Genomic DNA, 24,571 nt, shown 5'->3' on the forward strand with positions numbered 1-24,571 from the left:
TGCCAAGTAACTATTGATTTCGGCTACATGATAAACACGCGGGTCATAAAGCGCTATAATGTCCTTGACTTGAATAGGATTTTCAATATTGGGTCAATATTACGCGTTCAAGTTATATAGAAACTTAAATTACGCCGTAAACATGCTAGATTGGAATTGTATCGAGCATATTTTGTATTGTTTAGAAGCGTGGGTGTTGGAACACAAAAATTGAGTCGGGGAACCATTTTGGGTGGGGCACGCGTCTTGTAGGAGCGTCCGTCTCCCTCATGAAACTCAAAATCGCTGTTAGGTCGACGTGAAGGAAAAGCAGGAAGTAGCTTTGCTCCACTGGGGCGTTATGAATTTCTTACCTAGATTTCTTTTGTAAAAAAAATGACAAGTATAAACTTATCTTTCATCATATTTGATAAGATAACCGCGGCTCTCCGTGAGACTACAGCCAAAGGGATGGCAACAACAATGGGAAGGGATAACAGTACAGTTACTGTATAAGGTTTAATAATTTAAGATTTAAGTAAATATGTGTATTACAGTAATAGTTGTCTTAAATATGTACACTTTTCACGTTTAAAAAAGTTCAGGTACCCACATATGTACTCATGCATGAAAATTACGTTTTGGGGGAGGGGGATGACGCTACTTTGTGGCGGGATTCTAGTCCCTATAACTGTATAACTAAAATGAATGATAATCTGCTCCGTGTTCCAGTTAATTTGCTCTTAATTTGAAAGCAAACATTTACTTTATCACAATATATATATAAAAATCACAGCTACACTGTATTTAATGTACTATTATACTCTACAGAGCCATATTTTCACTTTTTTTTTAGAATGTTCTATACAACCTTACTATATGATTGTGTTTAGGTTTTTTTTTTTTGGGGGGGGGTCAGAATATGAGGTTCATTGCATTCATTTGTGGAATTTGCAGCCTCATTTGCATGCGCAGGCCCAACCTAAAATGTCAAACTACTGCAGTTGGCTCATTAATAAGAAAAAGGGAACATCTCCAACCCAAAGCGTGTGTGTAAGTGTGCATATGTGTGCGTGCGTGTGTGTGTGCGTGTCCTTTTTGGCAATTAACCGAACGAGCGCGGTAATTCCAAGCGCTCCCCTCAGGCTCCGACATGCATATGATAAATATTTAAATGAAAGTGCAGACAAAACACACACACACACACACACACGGTCAGGGGCTGATTTAGACAAACGCACAATACCAAATGTAGTCAAGTAGTTTCATAATAAATATAATTTTATTGATGGAGGCTTTTTTTTTTCATAAGAGCCAAGGTCACCTCGTATTTGTTAGTGCAGCGCATGTAGTCTAATAGCGTAAGTATGTTAATGGATGAGGCTGTGGTGCATTTGCATAATATTTGTATTTTGCATTTGTCTTCATAATGCCTGCCAACAAAATTAGAATATTATTCTATAGGTCAGTGACCTCGCGCTATGCTTAACTGCAGCGCCTCAGACATATTTTCTAAGTTTGTAGAAATTAAAAAAGTAAATAATTTTCGTTTTTTTTTTTAGATCATCATAATATATAATAATATATATAATAATAATAATATAATATGAATATTTCTTAATAACAAGCAACACTGCTGTAGTATTGTGTGCGTGTGTATATTAATGTATTTATTTTTATATGTATTTATATATATATATATATATATATATATATATATATATATATATATATATATATTTTTTTTTTTTTTTTTTTTTTTTTTTTTCCCTTTCAAAAGTCTGCAAAATGGGCACACACCAATTTTTCTGCCTAGCAACAAGATGCTAAGTTCTATTGGCTGATGGGATCCGAGCCATTTAAAATCCTGAGAAACTACTGGAAACTGCAAATATGGCACAAAATTATTTTCTTATTGAGTTCTAGCCAGCAACTAGCCAAATTAAGGCTAAAAAAAAAATATTCTAAATCCTTTGTAACTCATTCAATGCCAGGGATGTATTTTCACGTATTTTTTTAAGAGTCCAGACATTCAATTCCATTTATTTATGTGTTGATTTAATACTTAAGTATCTAGAAATTAATATCCTTAATGTACTAAAGTATCAATTTAATACTTTAATATCTAAGATTTAATATCCAGACTCTTAAAAAACTGAAAATACAACCTTGGTATTGAATGAGTTAACAACATTGAACTTGTTAAACAGGCACATTGAATTTTCCGCCTAGCAACAAGATGCCATTGGTTGATGGCATCCAATGAATTTCCATCCCTGAATTCTGTAATATACTAACGGGGGCACATATTTTTTCCGCCTAGCAACAAGATGCCCTTTTCTATTGGATGATGGGTTCAAAATGATTTTGCGCCTTGTATTCCATTGAAACAACAACAAAAACCTTCAATATAAACACTTTTTGTAATATATCGTGTTTGAAGGTGCGCCATGATTTTTATGAATTCCAAATAAGCGCTTTGGTTGGTTGAGAACTATGTTTATAAAGCACAGGAAGGAGTAAATGCATTAGCAACATTTCCTTCATGGAGTTGTTTTTGAAGGTGAAATATAAAACAAAGCTGCAGCTCTCAGCGTGGTTCCGAAAGGATATATTTCCCGGTAACGACTCAGCCCCGCGGGAGACGCATCACAGCAGCTGAGTGTCAACAAAAGCAGCAAATTTCATCCTCCCGCCTAGCGGCCGGCATCTCGTTATCCCGGGACAACTGAAGAGTGCTTGCAAAATTCATGATCACATTTTTTCAGTGGTGAAGTCAGGGGCTTCTCTGAAGCGCTGAACAACACAAGCTGAATTCATATTTGCCCGTTGAAACCGTATTGACGGTAAATTTTTGCACTATACAGTAAGATGTACTTTTTTCTCATGTTTTGAACCCTGCGCCCAGTGTGGCTTATGTCGTTTTTTTAGTAGCAATCTCAATATTTGATTTTCAGTTTGAACTGCTATTTTACTCGCCACCAGGGGGCACGCTACCATTTCTTCACGTTCCAAGTCGCTCTTATTTTGAAAAGAAATGTATTGTTTCTGTCATGGCATCCAAAAGCAATAAATTAGATTCACTAAGGTTTGAGAACCTCCGGAACTAAAGGTGTGAATGGACATTGGTAATTTAAACCTCTGTGGAAGCAGATTACTGTATATTTCAGATTATAAAACTTTTTTTTCCCTTATCTTCCATTTTATAGTCCAATGCATCTTATTTGCAGTGCTTTTTACTAGCCACCAGGGGGCATTGTCCTAGTAAACAAACGTAGACCGAAAACTCTTGAAGTATTCATTTTGAGTTTGAGCTTGGCCATTGGAGGGCATTTTTCACTAGTAAATGCAACCAGGCACATGACTGTTGTATTGGTGCAGTATTCAGACGTTATACGAAGTGTGCAGATGTTTTATTTAAAATATGTGCAGCATATATATGTGTATATATATATATATATATATATATATATATATATATATATATATATATATATATATATATATATATATATATATATATATATATATATATATAGATATATATATATATAGATATATATAGATATATAGATATATATTTACTTTTACTTTTTTTTACTATTTACTTTTACTTTTTATATTTACTTACATTATAAGCATTTGAAATGTTCATTCTATGTGTTTTAGAAAATTCCCCAAAGCAATTTGTCACATCATTATATACTATATAACTGCGAAATCATTGCGTGTCGCTGACTTGTTTTGTTCGTTGAAAATATGACCGAGGAAGTCAACCTCAAATCAATTGTACGTGCATATTTAAAAGCATGAAAAGTGTGTTTTGCCCCCACTGCGAGACGCCTCTCGCATAGAAGCCCGCATTCTCAACGGGCCCCTCGCCTCACACTCTCTTTTTCGGGAGGGGGCGAGAAGGCGCCGCCGTGACCTTTTTGAATTTCACTGAGGAGAGGCGCTCCCCTCGGGAGAGCAGCCTGAGGGTCGAATCTTGACGTTCGGCGCAAGTCTAAAAGGAACCTTAGAATGTTTTGCGTATTTCAGAGAGCCGTTTGACCTCTCGCGCGTAGGCCTGCTCTGTTATTTCATCCCTTAATTAAAATTGTGCCACAGTGTACATATATATATATATATATATATATATATATATATATATATATATATATATATGTGTGTGTGTGTGTGTGTGTCATTGTGTGGGCGGAAAATGTCGTTTTTAGCCTTACATGTATGTTTCAATGCCTTTGAAAGAACGTTTGTGTGTATTTACGTTTAAGAATACTTGCCAATACGTTCAAACGTATTGGTAAGTATTTTCGAACACGTATATGTACTGTATGTTCAAACATAGGTAGGTTTGATACGATCAGGTTCACCTAATCGACATTTGTGAAAATTAAGAACGAGAAAAGGCATTCATTTCTGCTCGTGCATGAGGAGAACGGAGAAGGACTGCACAACTCCAATTCTTCTGCATTCTGTCACCCTTCTGTGTTTATTTCAATCACAATTGAACACTTTTGACTCATTAGAGCTACCCTACTATGTCCTGTTGTCCTATGCAGAGGACATGCTGGTCTTTGGGCTGCATTTATTTTTGCTGTCTTGCTAGGACAAAACGGACACAGCAGTGGACACAAATGCATAGTTTGAATCTCAGGAGGCTAAATTTGATCAAATACACACTATTGGTCACTCTATGACATCGGTATAAATAGTTGAACAAAAGATATATTATTTGTAGCAAATAATCCACTGTGCATCAGGATTCCTTTAATACAAGCAGAAATATCAGAAGAAAAAAAAGTGGCGCCACCTCTAACGCTACATGTCATCATTACCCTAACGACAATCTGGAGCTCCATAAAATGCAAATGGGAAGTTCATACATGAAAGTGCAGCTATAAAAAAAAAAAAAGGAGAGTGCAGCAGCGGCGATTGACTCAATTAGAGGTGTGTCCTTTAATGGCATTAAAATTTGCCTTTTAACGCTTTCCAACTTAAAATCCGTTTGCAGTAAGTAGTACCTGCTTCAGATCGTACGTAGCGATGATTCAAAGCAACATTGTGCCCTAATTGCACCTTAAAATAGGCGCTTTATATGACAAAGATCCCGCGACGCCTTCTAATGAGGAGCGCAACATCTCTTGTTGTCACGGCAACCGCCATCATTGCTTTAGGGATGGGACCAGCCAGGGCAACGAATCCTCAAACAAGTGTCAGGGCTCAACTTAACGTTTTTTATTATTTATGTCATTTGGATGCTTTTGTTGTGTTTGTTTTATTTGGAGTAAATGTGGAGTTTTTTGTGCAGTTTTCCATTTATCGTATTTTCGTACTATGTGCCCACACTAGAGTATTAAAAGCCACAAGTTGTAACGACAGATATTTAATTAACCTTGCGGTTTTATCTTACAAATTATGCACCAACATATTTTCAAGCTCTTACCTACACACTCCGGTTGTTAAAATACTGCGCCAACACAACAGTAACATGCCTGGTTGTGTTTAGTTTTGGAGACTGCCCCCTTGTGGCTAGTAAAATAGCAGATGTTAGAGAGAGGTTTACTTCTGGTGTGAAGGAAAAACTGACAATAAAATGCGTTGAACTATAAACCACGGGGTTCAACACCTGAGAAAAAAGTCAGATTATAGTCCAAAATTCACAGGACTATTCTTCATTGTTTTACAATTTTATATTTCACTTTTATTAATTTTAACTCGTTGAATGCCAAGGACGTATTTTCACGTTTTTTTTTGTTTTGTTTTGTTTTTTTTTAAGTCGGGACATTCAATCCCAGAATCGATTTTATACTTAGGTATCTTTAAATTAATGCACTTAAGTATCAATTTAAGAGTTAAGTATCTGGGATTAAGTATCTAGACTCTTTAAAAATGTGCAAATACGAGTTTAATATCATTAACTTTTTTATTTATTTATTCATTTATTTGCCTTTAACAGATCCTTTTTTTTTTTTACACGCTGCAATTTTAATCAGCCACACAACTAAGTGCAAATTAAATACCCCCCCCCCCCCCCCTCCCTCACACCTCCCATCTTCCTAATACCTCGCACAGCTAATCCAATTCATTATCAGTGGGGGACTTTTTTTTTTCCCTCCCCTGAGCTGTCAGAGGAGACAAAAGCGCTGGCAAATATGGATGTTTCTCGCTTTTCATCGGGTTTGCGCGCGGCCCCCCCACCGGGATGCTGTAGCGAGGGAGGCCGAGGAAAAAAAAATCTACCTGGGAGGGGGGTGCATTGTATTACCTGCTTTGTTGATGGAGGTGGCATTCATAAAGAGGCGGGAGGGGCTAATTGAATGCTCGAAAACAACATTATTTATAAGAATTTTTAATTTACGGCCATGACGTGCAAGGGAATGCTTATATCGATCTTTTGTGAAATATGTCCGCAGTCACGAGGTGTTGGATCAAGAAACAATTTTTTGGGGCACGTTATCATAACTGGCTTCAAGTGAAGCCACGCCGTCTTCCTCACTACAAACTGTAATCCCAACAGCGGCCAGAGGCGGCGCCAAAACCGAACTGTGTTGAAGTGCACCCGGTGACATTTTAACAACCCCACGACGACCCCCCCGAGTCGGGTCTTCGCCTTTTCGCTGTTATTCTATAAATATCGGCTCTGGTTCCCATGTGCGAGCGTGCGCTTAATTGAGACGGACCCCCGCTGACCCCCCGCTGACCCCGTGTAGGGCCGGGCCCTCGGCGACACCGCCTGTCAATCACGCCCGCTAATTGGTAGCGCGGATGACCAAGTTGGACAGAAAGCGGGAAAAAAAAAATGACTTCTCAAGACAAGATGCTCCCGTCTTGTCAACCGCTCGTGTAAAATCGAATGATTCAAACATTTCCCCCACTTCTGACGCCCCAAAAAACTTATTGGGGGCTAGATTCACGTTGCTGGAAAACCATCTGATTTCTTCAGCGCGAATGATAGAATGGAATGATTGAAATGTCCGAGGACAGCGTGCATGTGCAATTTTCTCCACCGTATCCCACTTCTCACACCAAAGCAGACCTTGGGCTAATTCCAGCTCTCCTCTGAGTTGTTTTTCTCCTGTTTTTAACCACTGATCAGAGCGCAACGGAATGGCTGAAATTTCAAAAGGCAGCGTGGTAGCTTATCCAATTTTCACCATAACTTCCCGCTTCTAACACCAAAAAAAATGTTAGCGGCTGACCCCGGTTCCCTAGAGAGCTGTTTTTCTCGGACTATTACCCGCGTTGTTAACCGCAGGTCAAAGTACAATGGAATGATTAAAATGTCCAAGGACGGCACGGGTGCTCGCCCAATTTTCTACCGAATCGCGACACATGGACGAGATCCCGCTTCTGACGCCAAAATAAGAAAAGAATATGTTCGCGCGCTGGAGGTCTCGTCAACTCCGAGAGACCATTGGGAGAGGTTTGAACCCTGTTAAAATGCGGCGTGGTGGGAGGTCTATTTTCTCTCCATCTCGCCTGACTCGGCAGGGAGTGTGTTCGTGTGTGTGTGTGTGTGTGTGTGTGTGTGTGTGTGTGTGTGTGCGCGTGTGTGTGTGTGTGCCTGCAGGTTTAAGCCGGGGATCAGAGGTAGGTGGTAAGGCTGCTTGGCGTTGTAAGATCTTTCCTCCAGATTAAAAGGGAGAACCAGCCAGCGTTTTTATCAGGAGGTCACAAGGAGAGCTGAGATTTAAGGGTCACTCGGTTCATCTTTCCTTTTTTTTCCCCCCACGGATGCTTGCATACATATTTCAATATGAAGGGGGAAAAAAAAAAGTGTGTTTGATCTTGTAGTGGTTTGATAGAATTGTGCAGTTGCTGAAAAGGTCTAATTGAAATATCGAGATGTGATAAGTGACAAATTTTCTTCCAGACCTGTAGGTGGCGACAGTGTGCCCAGGCAAATACAAACTAATCCGATTTGAACGTTTACATACGTTATTAATTGTATTTGAAGTGTATTAATGTATTCATGTGTACAGTAGCAGTCAAAAGTTTGGAAACAGCTTCTAATTTAGTGTTTATTTTTGTTCTTTTACATTTTTAAAACTAATAATAATCATAAGAAACATTAAAGGAAGGAAGTACCAGTTTAAAGTTTGGAAAGACTTTGTAATTTCGTGTTTTTGTTTGTTTTTCATTTTGAACATTTCTTTAATTGTACTGTAGATTACTACTGAAGTCTGACATTTTGGAAAAAAAAAACATAATATGTTTTGCAACTTTAATGCTTTTTGTCACCTTTTGCTCATTTATTATGCTATTAAGAAGAAATATGAATGCAATTATTTGGTAAAAATATTTAAAATCAAACCAAATATGTCGTGGCAATTTTTATTCCTCTTGTCAATTTTTTCCCCATAAAACAGTTTTGCACATCTTGGTATTTTCTCAGTCAGTTTTATGATGTGGGTAAAGGTGTTGCCACATTTTTGACTGTTTTTTTATTTGTGTAAATCTCACGCCAGTGGAGTGAGATTAACTTTATGAAGATAAATGACGTATTTTTATGCAGATCCAGGAGTTTTCGTCATTTGTATAAATAAATAACTAAAACGCGAATTAAATAAACCATCAAATACATGCCACTTTAGTCTACTATTAAATCAAACAGCATCGTAAGTCATTCCCAAGGCAGAGAGCGTCACCAAGTGGAGACTTTTTGTCATTACATTTCGTGTAAGATTTCAACTCCGGACAACCAACGTGAATTATTGCATGTACTGTTTAAAAACTAAAAAAAAAAAGGCTGTTTTTGACAGAACAGTATCGTTAAATTACGGTACCGCATTTATATATTTTACATTGATACTGCTGATTTTACACAGTTCATTTTGTGAATGTAAAAAAAATGTAAAAATTGTAGAAATTGGGTTACAATCATTTAATAGTACTTTTCTGAGAACCAAGTTGCTGATATTTTACTGTAAAAACAGCATTTTTTTTAACTATACGCGGCGTAAAAATAAATAATAAAATAATTTTTGTCTTTCTCATCTCCTGCTATTTAGGCAAATTCCATAGTTGTCATTGAGCTCAGCAATTTATCTGAAATAGCTAAATGAAAGCTTTCAGATTTGAGGGTTCATATTACGGACCCCAAATACATTTCCGCCAGAAGTCCATCCCCTAATCTTGAGCCACCCAAAAAACGATCCAATAGGCTGCTGTCTAATTGGATGGATGACGAGCAGCTGTGACTCCCAGCTGATGTCAATCAAGCTCATTTGGCGCATTCGGCTTCCTTTTTGTCAAACTTGAGATTTAAAGCTAGCTAGCTTGCGTTTCTGGTTGGTCCAACATGTCTCAGCTGTTGTTTTTTGTCCTTTGTTTTTTCTGGACCGCCGTTCGGACAGGAAGCGTTTCCAACGAGAGGCCGCGCTGCTATCGGCCCGTCCCCCGTAAACCCAACTGGGGAGTCAAGTGAGTTTGTTGTGCCCTAGCATTCATTTCAATGGAATGTGATGATTTGGAACAAATATTATTTTTAATGCAGTGATTGCTTTAATATTTCAAATTAAGAGCAAATTAAGTGGAGCATGGAGCAACTTCTTGCTAAGTCTTCATAGGTACCACCCAAGGGAACATTTACAAACCTGGTTTCTCGCAGAACCGCACCACGGCCCCACGAGGTCCTCAATTTGATTCAGCTACCTAAAACATGGGACTGGAGGAACGTGAATGGCGTCAACTATGTCAGCGCCACCAGGAACCAGCACATCCCCCAGTTTTGCGGCTCCTGCTGGGCCCATGGCAGTACCAGCGCCATGGCAGGTGGGGAAGACGTACATTGTTGTGTACAAGATGTCAATCAACTGTTGATCAATTGTTGCGTTTTATTAAATGTAAAAAAATATATATTATTGAAGATTGGGGATTTTTTTTCTTGATCTATTGAACACCTTTGCAAAAAATAACACAACAAAGTGTTTAGATTGTTTGTACACAGAAGTTTCAATTTTGAATCGCCCGTTCTCATGTCTTCAGGTTTTTGTTGTTGTTGTTTTTTTTGTTTTTTTGAAGCCATGGCCTCACAAACATGTCTTTGGGTATTTCACAGCGTGTTAGCACCCTCTGTTGGTGAGGATCTGTCACTTTTTAAAAACGTTGCTTGCCTTTGAGTATTCCTTGTAGTGCTTGGGATATTTGTGCAAGGTTTTTAAGACGTAGTTAGTTAGTTATTATAGTGCCCCTAGCGGTGGATAGGGGAACTTCACTTGCAATGTCTCTTTTGAAATGCTCAAAATGATTTAAAATCTGTTTCACAAACTATACTTTTTGCAATTATTGTACATAAAGGGGTGTAGGTGCTTGATCAGAAAGCAGTGTTTAGAATTGTGTGTGTGTGGGGATACACACACAATGTGCGCCCTAAGTTTGGATTTCTTTTTCTTCCCAGATCGCATCAACATCAAGCGGAGAGCGGCGTGGCCTTCGGCCTACCTGTCGGTCCAGCACGTGCTGGACTGCTCCGACGCCGGCACTTGTCACGGGGGCGACCACGGGGGGGTGTGGGAGTACGCCCACAAAAACGGCATCCCGGATGAGACCTGCAACAACTACCAGGCCATTGATCAGAGTTAGCATGTGTTGAGTATGAATTATGGGCCCACCCATGGAGATTTTTTGTACATATTTTTTAATTATGTGGTAGTGTTAAATTGTTCAAGGTTTATTTTTAGTTGCTAACTTGCTTTTTGCCTTTCCCGGCTGCAGAATGTCATCCTTTCAACGCGTGCGGGACATGCATGACTTTTGGCCGGTGTGACAAGGTGCAGAACTACACCCTGTGGAGAGTTGCTGACTATGGAGCCATCGCAGGAAGAGACAACATGATGGCGGAGATCTACACCAGAGGACCAATCAGGTTTTGTCAATTTAGTGGGGGGAGGGGAACCTACGCCCCCTTTATGTACAAAAATTGTAAAAATGCGAGAGCGGCAAAAGTAACTGTGCTGTGTGTTTATATTTTTGAAATTGAAATAAGAATATTTATGATGTCATAAGTAGAGTATTACAAGTTTTGCATTATGGGAGTCCAGGCTAGGCCAGTCATAAGATGGCCGCTAGCGCTTGGACTGTTAATAAAAAAAAAAAATCTATTCAGCCCCGTTCACAAGTTGCTGTTGAAATGCAAAAAATCGGAGGAATTGGGTTCAAATTTGACTATTTCCATATTTGCATGGCAGTAAATGAGCTTGACATGGGCTAAATTTGACACGTAATTTGGTGCACCTCTCCACCTCCCGTTTAAAAGCATTTAGAAGGGACGTCTGCGTGGCATTTTAAAAGTCGTCATGTTTAGGCAATCTTTGCAATATTTTAGCCTCTTTTTAGTGTTTTTTCCTGTGTGTTTTTCCTTTGATATCACACATGAAAAAGCCAGAGTTGGGTCAAAGTTTCCCCCAGGGGTAAATGTTGAAGATAACTTGCAATTTTGGTGTTTAGCAAGTCATAATTAGCATTTTGCGGGTCCCTGGGCCTTCGGTTTGACACCTGCCATCCAAAGAAATCCAAGTGCTTCATGAAGCTTCGTCAATCACTAATAAATTAGAACTTAATCCGGTTTTATTTCCTGATTTATTTCCTTGTCGTGCAGCTGCGCCATCATGGCAACACAAAAACTGGACCGCTATACGGGCGGTCTGTACACGGAATACGTTAAGGAACCCTTCATCAACCACGTGGTGTCGGTGGCCGGCTGGGGGATGGAAAACGGCACGGAATACTGGATCGTGCGCAATTCCTGGGGAGAGCCCTGGGTGAGTCCTACCAAGATGGCCACTGCCGACGTCCGATGTAACTGAAGATTTCCCACAGGGCGAGCGGGGCTGGCTTCGGATCGTGACCAGCGCCTACAAAGGAGGAAGCGGATTTCTCTACAACCTGGCTGTGGAGGAAGACTGCATGTACGGTGACGTCATTGTACCCGCGTCGTATTAGACGTATTCCGAGAAAACTAGAAACCAGAATCGATTTCCAGTCAAAATAAACGTGGTATAGAAAACGGTGCTGGGCCGTTCATTTGTGGTTGAAGTTTTACCTTCAGGTGTTTTTTTGTTTTTTTTTTTCTGTTTCCATTCCGCAGCTAACTTCCTCAGGGAAAGGATTCACAGCGTGTTTCGTAAATTCACGAATGTACTTTTATTTTGGAAAGTACTGTTTGTCATGGACTAGACTTGATTTTGAGTTAACTGCTTTTTTAGTTGCCACCAGAGGTCATTGTCAACCAGTAATTTCAAGCCGGCATGTTACTGTTGTGTTGGTTTGTATTCTAATTGTCAGTATTATTTTGAAATTACGTTGGCACGGCTCATATTTCCATTTTCAATCTGTTTCGAACGCACGATGTTGCTGTAATCAAGCAAATTTTATTTATTTTTTTAGGGGCGTAGCTTATCCGCTGTAAGAAATGTATTCGACGATAGTAAGGAGAATATCTCAATTGTTTTAAAGGTCATGTAAGACGTGTTTGAAATAAACTTTCGATTCACTTCCGGGACTTTATCATTCCAATGGGAATCAGTCACTGGGCGCTTTTTTTCTGGAAGAAGAGCTCCACCATCCCGTGAAGCTGCGACTTAATGCCGTAACAGTCTGGCCTTGCTCGGATCAGTTCCTTGAGCTCCTCCAGGCTTTTCTCTCTCTGGTTCCTGATGATCAGTACCACGGAGCAGCCTGAGGGGCAGAGCAGACCTTGGCTCTCCAGAGCCAGAAGGTCCGCGAGGTACTCCCGGGGGTCATGGTCCATGAGCACCAGGTTGAAGGTGTCGCTAGTCCCTGGTGTTTGTTGCAGAAAAGTGCGCAGTTTTGGGATGGTCTCGCCTGAGCTGCCTGTCAGCACCTGGAACTACAGTATATGCATAGTTGCCGTTTTTGGTCATTTTTGGCGCCAACGTGTATTTGTTTTAGACCTGTACAACTTCTTTACACATTATGGTTCAAATTATTTTCTACCTGTACATTTTTTTGCAGGATTTACAATATTTTAACCTTGAGAGTATTTAAGATTATTTTAATCTGCCCAAATTTAATGAATGACCTTCCTATATCTGAGTGTGTTTAAAGCCGGCGTGTTACTGTTGTGTTGGTATGTATTCTAATAGTGTGTCAGTGTTATTTTGAAAATTACGCTGGCGCAGCTCATTTCCATTTTCAGTCTGTTTCTGCAGGATTTACAATATTATTTAACCTTGAGAGTATTTAAGCTTATCTTATTTTAACCTGCCCAAATTTAATGAATGACCTTCCTATACCTGAGTGTGTTTGAAGCCCGCCACCAGGATGATCTCCTCGCCAAGGTCGGCCACCGCCGGATCCTTCTCCACCGTGAGCAGCTTTCCGTCAGGGGGAAGCAGACGCAGCAGGAGCACTGAGCTGTAGCCGCAGTGCGTGCCCAATTCCAGAACCCGAGAGGGACGGACGCGCCTGGCCGCCTCGTCCAAGGCCTGGCCTGGGTTGGCATCACAAGTCTGCTTTGATATGTCCATGTGAGTACATTTTTCCTCCTCATTCCCTCAAATATCAAGTCGGAAAACCATTTGAGTATCAATTAAATGGGGGCAGGGCAAAATGCTAATACAAAGTGTTTTGGCGCCATCTTGTGGCATTTTAGGGCATTACAAAATTAGTTCAGAAACCACAGATAGGTAAAGGCTTAGAATGAGTGACAAACTATGCTAATGTCTACATAGTTTTTTGGACACCAAAAGTCCGTTGAAATTTATCCTGAGCATAAAAACAGCAAATAGTTGAGTTTTGGGGGTAAATAACAGCCAATGAAATTATTAAATCAGACAAACTGAATCTGCACTGACCGATCTGCCGGCCGACTGCGGCGGAGGCGTGCGTCTCTGCGTAGCGGTCAAATGTCTCCAGGACGCTCTCGGCGTTACCGTGGGTACACCGGGAGAAGACGAAAGCGTGTGTCCTCTTGGCGCAGGGGTGTCCTCGCAGCACCCGCAGCGTCCAAGCCAGCGCGTCGCGACACAACTGAGCTGCTCGGGCCCGACGGCGATCCAAAGCCACCAGGACGGCGGGAAGGAGCGGCATGGATGCTGCCATCACCCATAAAGACATTTTGACGGTGCTCTGCAATGTTTTTGGAGAAATGAACATTTTTAAATGAACACAAATGGAATTGCAACACTAAAATAAAAATAAAAACAAAATAATGCAGGAATATATTTTTTTCTGCAAAAATAACAATTAAACGTCTAATAAATTGTTTGAATTTGTGGTAAGTAGTAATAGAAATCTGCAGTTCGTAATAATTTTTCATAGGTTTTACAGTTCGTATTTAAACAGTGAATTGTTGTCAGTGGGAAAAAAAAACTTTAATGTGCTGTTTTTCACGATTTAGAATAGAAACTATACTAACTTCAAGACTTGGGGAACTGTCTTTAAATAGTTTATATTGTCGGAGTACGTGAAGAAAGATAAAAACAAAACAAAACGTGATTATTTGAATGGGCCTGAAACGAAATAAAGGTCCCGAAAGTACAATAAACACACAAATATTTATTTTAGCCATTACACATATGGAAATAAATGAAAAGGCTTGTCAAGTTAATCTTTGGCTCCCCCTGTCGACAAGCGTTTTTAAATGAACTCAAAACTAACTGCGCATTTAAATGTATAATCCTTAAATAAAACTTCTGTTATGTTTCTTTACTACATTAACACAAAACATAACCAGATGGGATATTTATAACAATTTGATGATAAAACGCGCGCTTTACGAGCTACGTATGCCAAAAATTACATAGCATATATGTTTTTAAAAATCTAATGAATTAAGACGCTGTAAATTGGGAGTGGTGCAGTTAACTTACCTTGTGTGTGTTTGTGTCGTCCTGTCAAGCACAGATGGAGCCGCTGACTGGCAAAACACACGCACACACAGGTCAGCCACTTGACTCCTGTTGCAGGTATCCAAGACGTCTTGTGGCAAAGAAATAGAAAAAAAAGCGCCCGAAAGACACCTCACAGGCACAACATGTGCATATTTAATAAAAGACCAAAAAGAAATATGTTTTTTTCTTTATTATTGATTATAGTGGTAGTAGATTGCGCTCTGCGACGTGCCGTTAGTCCACCTGAATAAAGTTGCCCCAAAGAAGCTGCGTTAGCGCAGCAAATCCGGTTTCGCTTCACAATAAGAGCTAAATTCACAATAGGCGCTAAATCACAAATGCAGCTCCTTTATTGACAATAGCTTTTTAATATTACTCGGACATCGCCAAATTTTGATTTAGTGGCTAAAAAACGTTTTCTGCTTGAATCGAACCAAACCGATTTTAAATCAGCGTTTAATCCATTAAAGCAAGCATTTGTCTTTGCAGAATAATTTTATACACCCGTGTTCATGTTCTAATTCGCATACGTTCTGTAAATACTTGCTATATTTGATGCAATATAGACTGTGTAATGTACAGTATTTAAAATGTTTTCCGTTTATCACTTTTGCAAAAAACTATAATCAAGCGGAACACATCACGTGACTATGGAGAGCCAATCAGCGTAGATAAAACGAGTTGCCAATCGAGGCTGGGAAGGTAAATCAGTTAGCGTAATTCAAACTGTAGATTCGCAACATTCCTCCTCTTTCTCTTTTTAATTTTTCTCTCGCAAGAGCACACGATAAATATACACAATTCACGTTTTAAAGACGCTAACGTGTCCGTGAACAACTATCGCGAATATTCATGCCTTTAAAACGTCACGCCACCAAGAGGTACGATCATAAAATGGCCACCTGCGTGTGGCGCTTTATTTTGTCGCTAGCTTGTGCGCGTTCCTACCGGAACCAGTGTCGACGACCGGAGCGAGCTTCATGCTAGCTCCCCCGCCCCCCCTTCCCCCAGCAGCTTGTCGGCCCGGTCGCCACAGTCGTCTCCGTGGAGCTCAAGCGGAGGGGAGCCGCCGTGGCTCGACTTGTCTCGCCGGTGCTGCGACTGCGACATAAACCTCCGGAGGCCGACTCATTTGGAATAGCGGCGCTAGCGAGCAGCTTCAATTGATATTTTTGGTGGACGGAAGTGTCTTAAGGACGCTCGGGTATGGCAAGCCCGGTGGCACACACCGGACAGTCTCATCAGCATCAGCCGGTGACCGCGTCCGCTTTCCGGGAGGCGCAGAAATGGATCGAGGTGAGTCCCCCGCTTGCCAAAGGCGAAGTGTCGCGTCGTGCATCATGTGTGAGAATTTGTTTGCAGTTTGCGTCCTCTCGCTTTGCAACATCATCGCCTCGTCACCTGTTGAAAGGTAACCTACATTAACAACATTCGTCAAATGACAACAAAAATAATAAAAGCCGTATATAGGAACTTTTCCATACTTTACATTGTAAATCGTGCAAAAATGTTGGTATTTTTTTAAAATTCACACCACGTTTTAAATCTGGGCGTGTTTGCTTGTTTTTCTGATGCATCAACGGCAACAGGTTGAAAAATTACCAGTGCAGTAAGTCAACTTTATTCTTCTTGCTAGGGCGTTTCGTCATTGCAGATGCAACTTTTACAGCAGTGGTTTCCAAAGTACGGTACGGGGGGCCATTTGCGACCCGCCGTGCATTTTTCACAGGCGTTAGAAAATCACCAAAATCAACATTTTAACCTGTCACCGAGGCTACTTTAGAAATAAATGTTGATGGTGGTAGTGTGCAGAGTGATAAAGGAGATTGTAAAATTATACCGCCACTTGTGATAATGAACTTTATATGCCATTAAGATTTTCACGATACGTGGTATAAAAAAGTTCTGACGTCCCTGATTTGCATCATTGAAGTGACACAATTCCAATTAAAACTGCACGATAATATATCACACTGGACAAACGTAAATCAAATCGCCAAAAAATAGAGTGCAATGTGGAACAGGAGCCTAAGTTTCTGCTTTTCAGTAATCCCCGATGGAGCGTAAAATAGTACCGCGGATCCCACATAATGAGATATGATCCATATTTGAAGTGTGCCAGCAGAAACAATGAGCGCATCATGTGGAATGGATTTTTGCCTCCATGCCAGGCCGGCCCAACAATCAGCGCACAAGCGGCGTTTTGTTTCCCGCCGGGGAGAATTTCAGTGACAGCAACTCATCGCTTTTGACTTGTCGGACCGCTCGCTCAGTCCAGCGCATGAAAACTCTGATGAATGGCTTGCTATGTGGTTTTTTTTGTTGTTGTTGTTGTTGCTGGGCGGAATGTAGCCGGGCAGATCTGATAAATGCCCCATTTCCAATGATTTGAGTCATGCAACGGGGCCATAGCTAGGTATTTGAAGCCCCCCCCCACACACACACACACACACACAAAAAGGAAACACAATATTATTGCTAAAGACAATCAAGGTTTTGTTTATGTACTAGTCAAAACAATGGATACAAATTGAGGGAAAGCAATAATGCGCCAAAATATAGCACAAAGTGCCATTTGATTGAATAATCTATTAAAAAAAAACTTGAAATAGAATTTTTTTTCGAAAAAAACATTTTCAAAAAAATACACAAATATTTGGAAGTAATATGAGACGTTTTAATGCATATTTAAAAAATCTAAAAAATACTAGAAAATGTATTTCAACACAACAAGATGAATAAAATATGTAAAAAAACACAAATATTTGAAATTAATACAAGACAAAAAACAGAATAAGTGACTCAAAAAAACATTTTTGTCCTTTTTTGTTTCTGACATTACATTTTCCATTTCCATTTTTCATCACTGGACGCTTACTCCAAAATCCTTTTAAAAACAGCCTTTTTTTTTTTTTTTTTGCGTCTAATTAGCTTTTATGATGACACAATTGTTTACCGAGCAACTTAAATGCGATGACAGCCTGTTCCTTTTACATCGACGCCGATACATCAGAACTTGAGTTGTTTTGTACACCCGATACTCTTCGCACAAAAAAAATCTCGCTAATCTCGGTCCAAACTTTGAGGCATCTTTTCATGCGACAAACTCCCGGGCGGCTTGTTGCCATCACCCAAAGGCCTTCTGTTGACCTAGAATGGGATCAGTGCACCGAGCTGAATAGGTAACCGATAGCGCAATGGCGTTGTTGTTCTTCTGGCTCTTCCCCCCCTCGGGGAAGGAGCGGGCCCGTATCGTTGGCCACCTGGCTCGCCCGGAGGAAATCAGAGGCAGCTCACTGTAAACGGATGAATGGGTGAAACGAGGCCTCCTCGTTCAGGAGCGAGGCGCTCGGTCATCCGTCTGCTACACGGTGATCGGACTATGCCCACCTTTCAATCGATCAATCAAATTTTATTCGGATAGCCCTGAATCACCGACGTCTCAAAGGGCTTCACAGGCGAAAAGAGGTCATTTCGGTGTAAGGTACGCAACAGCATCCCCTGTCAAATCTCCCAGAAGGGGAAGGGAAAAACTCAAAAACCCCAATTTGGGGAAAATCAGAAACCTTCAGAAGGGACCACAGGTGGGAGGAGCCTCCTTCCAGGCCCACAGGTTGAAGTGGATGCTGCATGTACCAAATACAGACAAAAATCTGGACCTGAGGCTCACTATCACCAAAAAATGATAGTTTACCAGATTCTCCATCAGAATGCCCCTCTTGATGCTCTAATACCACCTTAGATGCCGGGAAGTTTGCAAGACTACTTTCGTCTCCAATCCGAGAACCCAGAGGCATATAGTCCAAACGCTTTGACCCTTTTCCCGTTGATCACTTCCACTAATTACCCGCCGTTTTTTATGATGCCATCTGCCTCCGCTCTATCGATCGCCCCGGTTCTCAGGCAAAGTGGGTCGCTTTGCGTGACTCCTAAATCAAGCTCTCGTTTTATTGACATCGTACCAAGTCATCCTTAAATGAGGCCTGATTGAGACGAGCGGGATTATATCAAATATCGTTGATGTTTGATGGCTAGGACAGAGACTGAGGATCCTACCCCGATCAGAGGATGTTTCTAATTGGGTCACGCAGACTGAAGCGCTCTCCTACTTTTTGAGCTGTGACACAAGGGAGCTGGACTCTTTTGGCTGCCTTGTGTAAACCCACCAGAGGCCACTCTGCCAGTTGTAGAACCACCTTGTGATTATACGGTGAGGAGATATGCGCCTAGCTTTTCTCTTCCAGTTTTGGCGGTTTAGGATGACCTCAGTCCGTCGGAGAGATAGAGCTGCCTTATTCCGATTTGATTTGTATCCGATTTTTGTCTCCTCGTAAAACATTTCTCAACGTTGACTTAGAAAAGAAAGACCCTTATATAGTACATTCCAATTGGCTACAGTGCTAGTGAGATAGCCAAACAAGGAGCAGTCTTAAGGTAGGTGTACAACTAAAGACCTTAAATCACCAGATTTTTGTCCTGTTGACTATTAATATTTGATTACCTTATTTTCTGCACTATAAGGCGCTCCGGATTATAAGGCGCACCCTCAATTAATGTCATTTTACAACTTTTTCCATATTTAAGGCGCACCTGATTATAAGGCGCACCCTCAATGATATATTTTAAAACCTTTTCCATATATAAGGCGCACCAGATTATAAGGCGCACCCTCAATTAATGATATATTTTAAAACCTTTTCCATATATAAGGCGCACCAGATTATAAGGCGCACCCTCAATTAATGATATATTTTAAAACCTTTTCCATATATAAGGCGCACCAGATTATAAGGCGCACCCTCAATTAATGATATATTTTAAAACCTTTTCCATATATAAGGCGCACCAGATTATAAGGCGCACCCTCAATTAATGACAATTTAAAACTTTTTCAATCACAATATGGTAATACTCAAAGTAATAACTCAAAACTCTCAATAGCATAATAACTCAGTCAATACAACCGACCTTGTTCAACTGTAAACACACAAAAGAAACAGGTAAAGTTTACTTAATTCCCCATCTACGAATCCCAATCTCAATATTGATCCATATATAAGGCGCACCTGATTATAAGGCGCATCATCAGCTTTTTCAAAAAAATTAAGGCTTTTAGGTGCGCCTTATAGTGCGGAAAATACGGTACTTGAGTTCCTTCATGAATTGTTAGGTGTAGCCCTACAACATTTAATATCATGGCAGTGATTTAACTGAATAATCATATGTAAGTGATCATGACTAATGAATGACTTTCACTGTCCACGCATTCGCTTCTCCCCAGCTGAGAGTGTCAACTAATTCCTGGAGTGGAATGGCTTACATTAAAGCGGGGGCCTCTTGAGCGCTGTTATCACCATCCTCTCGCTAGTAGCAAGGGGATAAAGTCTAATCCTGACTAATCTAGCTAGCTGCACCTCCCTCTTTTGGGGGAGGGGGGCGAGCGGGAGTGTGCTTTGACAGCTCCCGTAACACGGCCCGTGTCCCACTTGGACGCCATCAAAGTGCGTGGATTCCGGAGATTTTCATTGGCCAAATTCTTTTTCATGTCTTCGTCAAAAATGTTTTTTTTCCATTGTCAGTTACTTTAATTGGAACTGCAAGTTCCCGTTTTTCCATACTCCTCATTTTGACGCGATATGACTTGTTATCTAACTAGTATTGTGTTTGATGTTGGTCCAAGAATGCATCTGTACAAATAAAGGCCTCCCCTCTACTTTGAGTAAATAAATCCTCCCCATTCACTATTTGCATAAATACGGTGACATGCTTTGAATGTTCTCAGCCTTAAGCTGGTTATGTACTGTACATAATGTTTGACATGAGAAAGTTAAACGTTTAAAGCTTATTGACTCATTCAATCCCATAGACATATTTTTACAGTTTTTTCAATTTCAGGTAACTGTATTTTTCCCTTTTTTTCCAACTATTTGACTCAAATATTAATATGGCTCGTACTATAATAATCAATTACTTAAAGGGACACTGTAAGATTTAGACCGTTTTTCATTAAAAAGGAAAAGATTAAATAATTGTAAAGTTCCAAAACTTGCAAATAGATGTGTTCTTAACAACCAAGAGTATGTTTTAAATTTAATCGCAGGTCTAGCTATCGTTAAACGATATTACATGGGGGTGGCACTTCTCTGAAGGCCGCCATGTTTGTTATCGCTTCGGAAAATGGTAAATGCAGCACCTCCTGCTGACCGTAATGAAAAATGGTCCGAATCTTACACAGTGTCCCTTTAAGGGTATTTTACCTAAAGTAATCAATTACTTAATTCATGAAGGTCTGGATTCTTTATATATACAAAAAAAAAAGTCAAAATACGTCTTTGGGATTGAATGAGTCCAGCAAAAACTCAACCCACGTGACATACGTAAAAGTAGGACGAACGTGACTTTTTTTTCTAAAGCACTTTTCATACGTAACCGTTTTTTGTGCCTCTTTATCGTGAAGTTTTTTTTGTTTGTTTTGGCAACAGGGAGGATAGTTTTATGTAACTGTTCATATCATAATTCATTTTAGGTGTTTGGGAAAAGTGTGAGTAACAAGCAAGTGACCCTTACTCAACCTTGCAAAGAATGCACCGCCGTTCATCTATTTTCCATATACTCTGCGGATTGCTTTCCTCTTCATATCCCAAAGCCCCCTAGGGTGAGGCACAATGCAAGGATTTCTGTACATTTGGGGGGTAAAGCAGTGTTTCCTTCTTTTAACGGGAGCTCAGCACTAACGCGGACTGACAGACGCCCACATTCCCAAGAACGACACACGGACTTGGACAAATTACTGTACTCTTTGTTTGCCGGAACAGTGACCATGGGTGTTTAATTTTTACACATTTTTTGGAACATAAAGCTCTGAAATTACTTTTTGTATCCCCCAAAATGGGTTCTATGGGTCATTCCTGAAAGTCACAGGAATTCTACCAAATTTGTTTCAAGCGGCCATCCAAATCTGTATCATAACTCTTTCGGTTCATTATTGGAAAAGGAAACCTCTAGAGGGCCGTTATATTTTGCATTTTCACTCACCTATCAATGCTAACAGAATATTGTGTGCTTTATCTATGTAAATATGGGTGCTGCCATTGAAAGATTGACTTCCATTCTTCAATTAGAATTGTTGTCGGTAATAGGTGTGTATTAAGTGTGGAAACACTGCCACCCAATGGTCACAGTTATCACTACAGTGCTCAATTGGCATTAGTCAAGGGTGTCCGCTCCTCTCCATCAAAAAATTTGACCAGAAATTTATTGCTTATTATTGCTATAATGCAATAGTTGTAGCGAAGCTTGATGGCTAACCGTAAAATCAAAGCCCGCAGCGTTAAATCAAATTTTGCTAACGAAACATAACAAATGATTATCTATTTGAGGAATGCATCTGTTTATTTTACGATACCGTGTTCCTGTGTCGAGTTCTATTCGTCGTAGGTATAATGGAAACCATGACGGAATATGCGCTTGAACAAAATCGTGCCACCATAAACAGGCTGATGAGCCCCCATTCTGCCACGGTGTTGACACAGTACGTCAGCGAAACTCCTGATTAGTTCGGGCCTGACGAGTACGGCGCATTTTTGTAGTGACGAGAGAAGAAAGCAAGTCTGAACGTGAGGACCAAAGAACACAATCCTATCACTTGGCATGTTTGCGGGGTTCTTTGTTGCTTCTAGACGACACAACATATCTACTCTTAGATGAATCGTGCCCTTGACATCTGTGATGAGATACAGCATTTATGCTGATCCGGCGGTTGCTAGGATACGCTTCTTGAGACTTTTGATTTTCATACTGTAGGAGTTGGTGCTTAGTTGTTGGAGAAAAATCGAAAGAAAGTTGAAATTAATACAAGATCCTTTGACTGGATGTACTTTGCAGCTTTACAAGTTAATGTTTCACATTTTTTGGATCTGCTATTTTTTTTCTCATGATTTAAGCCATGCGGCTTATAGTGCAGTGTGGGTTATTTGCATGTGTTTTTTTGCTAGTCACTAAGAGAAAATCCACCAAGAAAGCAAGCAGCTTTGTGACGAAAAATTGTTTTGTTTTTTTTTCTCACTTTTCGCTGCTGCTGCAGCTTATATACAGATGTGGTTTATAGTCCGAAAAATTCAGTAACTTTTTTTACTCAATGTGGGTGGGATTTAGGGACTTAAAACAAAAGAAACTATTTGGTCAGGGGATGAAATGAGTCCTCAATTAATTAAAATGCCTTGGAAACCAAAATATATGCTCAAGGCATTTTTTTCTGTCTTTGGTACTGTTTATTTAGTGAAGACTGTCAAGGAGAAAAAAAAAACAATCTAACCGCAGCAAATGTTATATATGGCAGTAACAAAGAATATATGAAGTGGTAAGAAATAAACCTTGCCTTGGTACACTTTTATTTTGGTTGACTTGACTCATTACCAACATTAACAACTTCGTCCCAAAATCAAGTTCAAATGTTATTTATGCTAATTAAGGATGCTTAAAAGTGATGCTGATTTATATTCTACGGTACCTCTTGTTGTGATTAGAAGCGGCTCCAAGTTAGCTGCTCGCAGTGGTGAGCCTCACTAAATGCTAGAAGCGTTAAGCTAGCAGCACTCAGATTCACCATATAAGATGACAAGAGCCAAAGAAATTACATATTAAGTGAAAATGTTTTTGTGTTTATTCATAATTTACGTGTAACCATACAAAAAAAAAAAAAAAAAATTACTGTATATCTGATCCGAAATACAAAAAATGTGAAATAAGTCGTCACTAAATGGGTCTTTCATGGGGCCCTAACCTCAATCAAAACGTGGCTGTCACGTACGCTCGATTCAAGCAGGTCAAGGTCGGGCGTCTCGCGGTCTGTTGGATCGGGGCTACGGAGTGGTCAGTGGCCCGTTGTTTCTCTCGGCCTTCCAAGAAAACGTAGCGGGCAGGATATTGGAGACTCAAGGAGGCCCCTGGAAAAGTCCTCATGCTTAGAAAGCTCAGCTGAAAAAGCCGCCGCCAACACGGAGTCTCTTTGTTTCTGTTCCCGCAAGGCTTTGCGAGGAGGGGGTCGTCACTATTCATCTTATGTGGAGTGCGGTAAGGTTTTAATCAGATAAACTTTGTGTTAAGTAGTTTAAAGACGACAGTTTATAGAATTCAAAACAGCGGCGTTCACAAACCTGCGAGAAGCTCCACATCTGCAATCAATACTTTTTCGCAGAAGATCAAAATCAGACCGTTCCATTGGCTTGCCCACCCATCATGTGTAAAAACTAACATCCAAGTAAATGTTTGGTCTGGCGTAGCCTTTTCTGGGCTCGCCAGTCTGAGTTTTGCAAATCGTAATGTCACAATTCAGCTACGATTGTTTATATCAGAGTGCTCTTAAAAAGAGATCCGATGCCATTGACTTTGAATTGACGCTAGTCAATCATCTTCAGATTGTCAAACCAAAGATTTATCGAACCTCCAGCGGCAAAGCAGTCCTTTTCTTCTTACTTTTGAGCTCATCTGGGCTTGGACTCAGGCTTAAGTTAGACTCGAACCTTTGTGACTCTGACTTGACTTGGACTCAGACCTTTGTGACTCTGACTTAATTTGAACATTTGTGACTTGACTTGGACGCTGACCTTTGTGACTCTGACTTGACTCTGATTTGACTTGGACTCAGACCTTTGTGACTGTGACTCTGACTTGAACATTTGTGACTGACTTGACTTGGACTAGGACCTTGGTGCTTCTGACTTGGACTTAAATCT

General features: G+C 40.3%; 3 protein-coding genes across 16 annotated transcripts in view; 2 read left to right on the top strand and 1 right to left on the bottom strand.

The window, feature by feature from the left end:
• LOC148413447 (cathepsin Z-like) overlaps positions 1-13,808 on the top strand; it is a 71,276-nt gene extending 57,468 nt beyond the window's left edge. For 5 of the 7 annotated variants that reach the window (XM_088430943.1, XM_088430945.1, XM_088430947.1 and 2 more), the window contains 7 exons: positions 9,339-9,405; positions 9,593-9,756; positions 10,382-10,561; positions 10,699-10,849; positions 11,582-11,744; positions 11,803-13,472; positions 13,779-13,808. In XM_088430943.1, the coding sequence (XP_088287069.1) occupies positions 9,339-9,405; positions 9,593-9,756; positions 10,382-10,561; positions 10,699-10,849; positions 11,582-11,744; positions 11,803-11,925 (848 nt within the window). In that variant the 3' untranslated portion in view covers positions 11,926-13,472; positions 13,779-13,808. Of the gene's footprint in view, positions 1-9,283; positions 9,406-9,592; positions 9,757-10,381; positions 10,562-10,698; positions 10,850-11,581; positions 11,745-11,802 lie in introns of those variants that run through there. The other 2 variants (XM_088430939.1, XM_088430941.1) reach the window with 2 other exon arrangements.
• On the bottom strand, positions 11,561-16,171 carry LOC148413450 (transmembrane O-methyltransferase-like). 5 transcript variants are annotated; one of them, XM_088430958.1, is made up of 5 exons: positions 16,067-16,171; positions 14,817-14,863; positions 13,800-14,073; positions 13,239-13,435; positions 11,561-12,832 (listed from the first exon to the last, which is right to left on the bottom strand). In XM_088430958.1, exons 3-5 carry the CDS (start codon positions 14,059-14,061, stop codon positions 12,509-12,511), a joined length of 783 nt encoding a protein of 260 aa, XP_088287084.1. In that variant the 5' UTR covers positions 14,062-14,073; positions 14,817-14,863; positions 16,067-16,171; the 3' UTR covers positions 11,561-12,508. The 5 variants fall into 5 exon arrangements, with proteins under 5 accessions (XP_088287084.1, XP_088287085.1, XP_088287082.1 ...); XM_088430959.1 differs by having other exon boundaries at positions 15,786-16,159; XM_088430956.1 differs by having other exon boundaries at positions 14,817-14,925; positions 16,067-16,135.
• Positions 15,851-24,571, top strand: part of LOC148413451 (LIM and calponin homology domains-containing protein 1-like) — a 42,069-nt gene continuing 33,348 nt past the window's right edge. For all 4 annotated transcript variants that reach the window (XM_088430929.1, XM_088430931.1, XM_088430932.1 and 1 more), the window contains exon 1: positions 15,851-16,133. In XM_088430929.1, the coding sequence (XP_088287055.1) occupies positions 16,044-16,133 (90 nt within the window). In that variant the 5' untranslated portion in view covers positions 15,851-16,043. The remainder of the gene's footprint in view (positions 16,134-24,571) is intronic.

Source organism: Hippichthys cyanospilos, chromosome 13 (assembly GCF_059441005.1).
Source record: "Hippichthys cyanospilos isolate Australia breed blue-spotted pipefish chromosome 13, RoL_Hcya_1.0, whole genome shotgun sequence".
In the NCBI taxonomy this organism is placed as follows: Eukaryota; Metazoa; Chordata; class Actinopteri; order Syngnathiformes; family Syngnathidae; genus Hippichthys; species Hippichthys cyanospilos.